The sequence below is a fragment of the Panicum hallii genome, chromosome 5, assembly GCF_002211085.1.
Source record: "Panicum hallii strain FIL2 chromosome 5, PHallii_v3.1, whole genome shotgun sequence".
In the NCBI taxonomy this organism is placed as follows: Eukaryota; Viridiplantae; Streptophyta; class Magnoliopsida; order Poales; family Poaceae; genus Panicum; species Panicum hallii.
The window spans coordinates 2,668,276-2,672,116 of NC_038046.1; the positions used below are offsets into that span (position 1 = coordinate 2,668,276).

At 44.6% G+C, this 3,841-nt stretch overlaps 1 protein-coding gene across 2 annotated transcripts; it reads right to left on the reverse strand.

Moving 5' to 3' along the window:
* Window positions 1-505: 505 nt before the first annotated feature.
* Window positions 506-3,459, reverse strand: LOC112895637 (E3 ubiquitin-protein ligase RNF4-like). 2 transcript variants are annotated; one of them, XM_025963614.1, is made up of 5 exons: window positions 3,312-3,459; window positions 2,282-2,629; window positions 2,069-2,147; window positions 1,105-1,235; window positions 506-1,012 (listed from the first exon to the last, which is right to left on the reverse strand). In XM_025963614.1, exons 2-5 carry the CDS (start codon window positions 2,582-2,584, stop codon window positions 794-796), a joined length of 732 nt encoding a protein of 243 aa, XP_025819399.1. In that variant the 5' UTR covers window positions 2,585-2,629; window positions 3,312-3,459; the 3' UTR covers window positions 506-793. The 2 variants fall into 2 exon arrangements, with proteins under 2 accessions (XP_025819399.1, XP_025819398.1); XM_025963613.1 differs by having other exon boundaries at window positions 2,282-2,679; window positions 3,312-3,406.
* Window positions 3,460-3,841: the final 382 nt, after the last annotated feature.

Below are 3,841 nucleotides of genomic sequence, written 5' to 3' on the forward strand. Positions count from 1 at the left end.
CTTGTAGAGTACTGCTCCTGCTTGGTTTGGATCAAGCTGAGGTGCTAGCCAAAGGTGCCACAGATTTTATACGCTGATGAGTGATGAACTTTGTAGCTGTTTCGCAAATGGTACTATAATAATCTCACATGACTTAAGGAGAACCGAAAACTTCATGTGTTCCAAACAAGACCTAATGGGTAGTTCTTTGTTCTTCTCTCTCTGATAAACTGATGGCTAATTTCGATCATGAATCTCGTGATGCTAGCAGAATGGTAATGGGCTGGATAACTTGCCGATACATCTATTATGCCCCTCCCCCGGCCCATTGGAAGAGGTCGGTCTGGCTATGACGGTCCAAGCCCAAAACTTCGGATCAGGCCACGCCCACACGAGCAGAGGTACCAAGCCCACTTTCATCCAATGAAACTTCTGAATCTCGATACAAACCTCTCATGGGCCCTGAGGCAAAGTCTCCAAGGGCCCATGCTGAACATACAGCCACGTTCCTTCCGGAGTATGCACATGACAAGACCAGCAAAACTTCACATTGCATTACATTTCACATCCCAAACAGAAAGGATAAGATACTGCGTCGACCATAATAACAACACCCACATCCAGATGATACTAGGATATACTTTACCGCGGATACAGATTGGTATGATGTCCCAAATGCGAGGGCAAAACCACTTGTTAAATCGCAGTAATACTCTATGCTAACGATAAGCCTCTCTAAATAGCTCCGACATACAATCGCCACAATGTGGTGAAGGTCAGGTGCTGCAGAACTTGATCCAAAATGACTATCGGATTACTCCGTTGTCGGGAGGTATACCCGGTGGTGCTGGTTTTTATTAAGGCTCCTTCGGCAGGTAGGGCACTTCTTCTGAGCCTGAATGGCAGCCTTGATGCACTTCTGGCAGAAAATGTGACCACAGACAGTGGATGTTGCTTCTGTCAGCTCATTCATGCATATAGGACAGGTGAACTTTGGTTCCTTCGGAACCTCCTTCACAGGTTCAGGGGGTGCCTGGATCAACATTGGTAAAATTATTTAAGCAATCAATACAGAGCTGATATTTACTTATACTACATTGATCAAGTTCACCGTAGAATTCTTACCTTGAAGAAGTTGACTTCTGGAGTGTCCACTAAACTTATTACAGGGCAAGTGCTGGTTGCTCTTAGAGGCTGATGCCTGCGGTTTATGCCCAGGGATAGCAGTGTGTTCACATGCTCATCAAGAGCATCCCCTAAAAAGAATGCAACATGTGCCAAGTTATTAGATATGAAACAGAAACGAGTATGTTAGTCTTTTAGATTCCATTTCTACATGCTTGGCATACTTGAGCAAAATTAAGAACAAAAATCTATAAGGTGATATTTAAAACTTATTTTCTTAGAAAAGGAAATGCATTACTAAGGCTATGATCATATTACCTAAACACTTAGCGCATGCACAACTGAATTTCACAAGGCAGACTGAACCAACTGGAACGGGAAAAGAATAATAATACCATGCTCCATTGTCACACAGCTTTTACTACGATGGTTCTTGTATACATTGATATCTAACACCACTAACACAACACAGAATGGTTATGTGAACATGCTCATGATATTCACCTTCCAGTGGAACAATGCCAACCAGATTTTTTTGGTGTTCAAGTCTTACTTTCAAATTCAGCCCATCGAAAGACATCTATAATTGCAGTACATGAAATGCTAACTTGCTATGTGAACCATGTACCACTTGGAAGATATCAGCCATATCAATAAGATTCTGTTGTTGCATGGGTATCTAACTATTCGCCACATCAAAAAAAAAGGAGCTACATTATGACGTACTAACACACATCACAATTTTTTTATGCTTAGCAAGCTGAACTGTGAGTAAGTTACATCATGAATAGCAGGCAAAACATCACAACTACTAGGGAATGAAGAGGAGGGCAGTCCAGAAGAGCAGAACTATATACTACTGTATGTAAAATGAAAATTATGAGTTACTATACAAAATAACTAGATGGCTGCATTCAAATGACTGGAATGGTTCAAAGAATTCATGCTGGGGATATCATCAAACCTGCTGGTTCTGGGTTCGTTTCAGAATCATCATCAATTATCACAGTGATACGTTCCGTCCTGGTCAGCTGTTGTCTTGCCTGAAATTTGAAAGCAAACAACTTGATTATCAGTGTCATTCTACCACCTTAAACAATCATATAAGAAACAACATTTGACTAAAATAAATATGCAAATGTACAGATAGACACTAGAAAAAGGCACAATAACATACTTGAGGGAGTGATCTTGAAGAATAGATAACAACATCATCATCGATGGCTTCCACATCAATGGGGCAACTATGCATGCCAATATGTGGCTCATTAGTAGCAGGTGGCATGCTACTGGAAGCCTGGCTGTGTGAGACAGCCATACTGCTGGAAGCCTGGCTGTGTGAAACAGGCACAATGCTGAAAGGTGAACCCCCCTCACCAGCCCCTTCAGCAGGGGGGCAGTTCAGGTCAAATGGCTGTGAAAGAGACTTAGTCGTCCGTCGCCTCTTCGGAATCCGCCTTCCAGCACCAGGGGAGTTCATAGTGTTGCAGTAAAAGATACAGGCTTGAGCAAAGCCAACAGAACACTGTACGTTTGCCAAGTTCAGCATCAATTACAAGCAAAATTCCAACAGTTCTGAAATGAAATGGTAAAGAAACAATATTTGTTCTTGAGATGGCGTGGTACGACCTATCTTTTTTTGAGGGAATGGTACGACCTATCTAACATGACTTAAGAACATAGACCAAGAGTATAGAACAATGGAAACGTCCTTTACCCATCTTCTCTATAGGAATGGGCATACATAGCACATATGGATACACAACTGAGATAAACTGAGCCTGATAGAGATGCAGACCCTCTAAAATGAATCATCTGGGAACTCTTCCCCCCACAAGACCGACTCCAATCAACAAAACGAAATCTACAAACTCAATCGAACCTTTCAATAGGCCTCTTAACGCCCAAATGCCTTCCTAAAGCACCAGGCACCGCTTCAAACAAAAGGGGCCAAAAAAAATCGCACCTTTCCACCGCTTTCCCCAATTCCCCAACCCCCAAACATTTGGGCGGAGAGAGAAGTCAAAATTCCCTCTCAAAACCCCGTCTTTCGCCCAGAAATCGTCCAAAACCCCCCAAATCCGACATAATCCGAACATTTCCTCGCCCCCCACCTCCATCCGACCCCAGAAAAATCAGAAAAAATTGGGGAAAATACCAAGACGTACAGGAGGATACAGGGACATCTAGGGGGAGGCAAAAATTACCAGGAACGAATCGAGCCCGTCGTCTGGGAAGTGAGGAGCGACTAGGGTTGTGGTTGCGAGCTGGCAAGAAGACTTGTGGTTTTTTTCCTCTGCCCGCCGACCATTTCGCCGATTTAAATAAGAAACCGGACGCGGACGGGGGCGTCAGCGCAGTCTGTGAGGCCGACCCGTGCACCGGGTCTACAGTAACCTCATTGTGGCCGATCGACCGCGTGGAGATCCGTGCGGGTACCGTTCGGTCCGTGCGCCCGGTGCAGGGAGGGAGGTGCGCAGAGCGGAGGGTGGTGAGCGACGCGGTGGAAGTCTGGAAGACACACTGATGTCAGCGCCTGCGTGCGAAATTAACGGGGCAAGTTTGGGTGGGTGACATGTGGACCGGGAACCCATCCGTCATTGGAACAACCATCCTACGTAACGTTAAATGGGTTCCGTGGACGGCTTACAATGGGCTCGGCCTTTTTTTTTCGTGGACGCGTAAGTTGAAAGGCACAAAGTATATAAGTTTAGGTTGCAATCGCTCAAAATGCGGT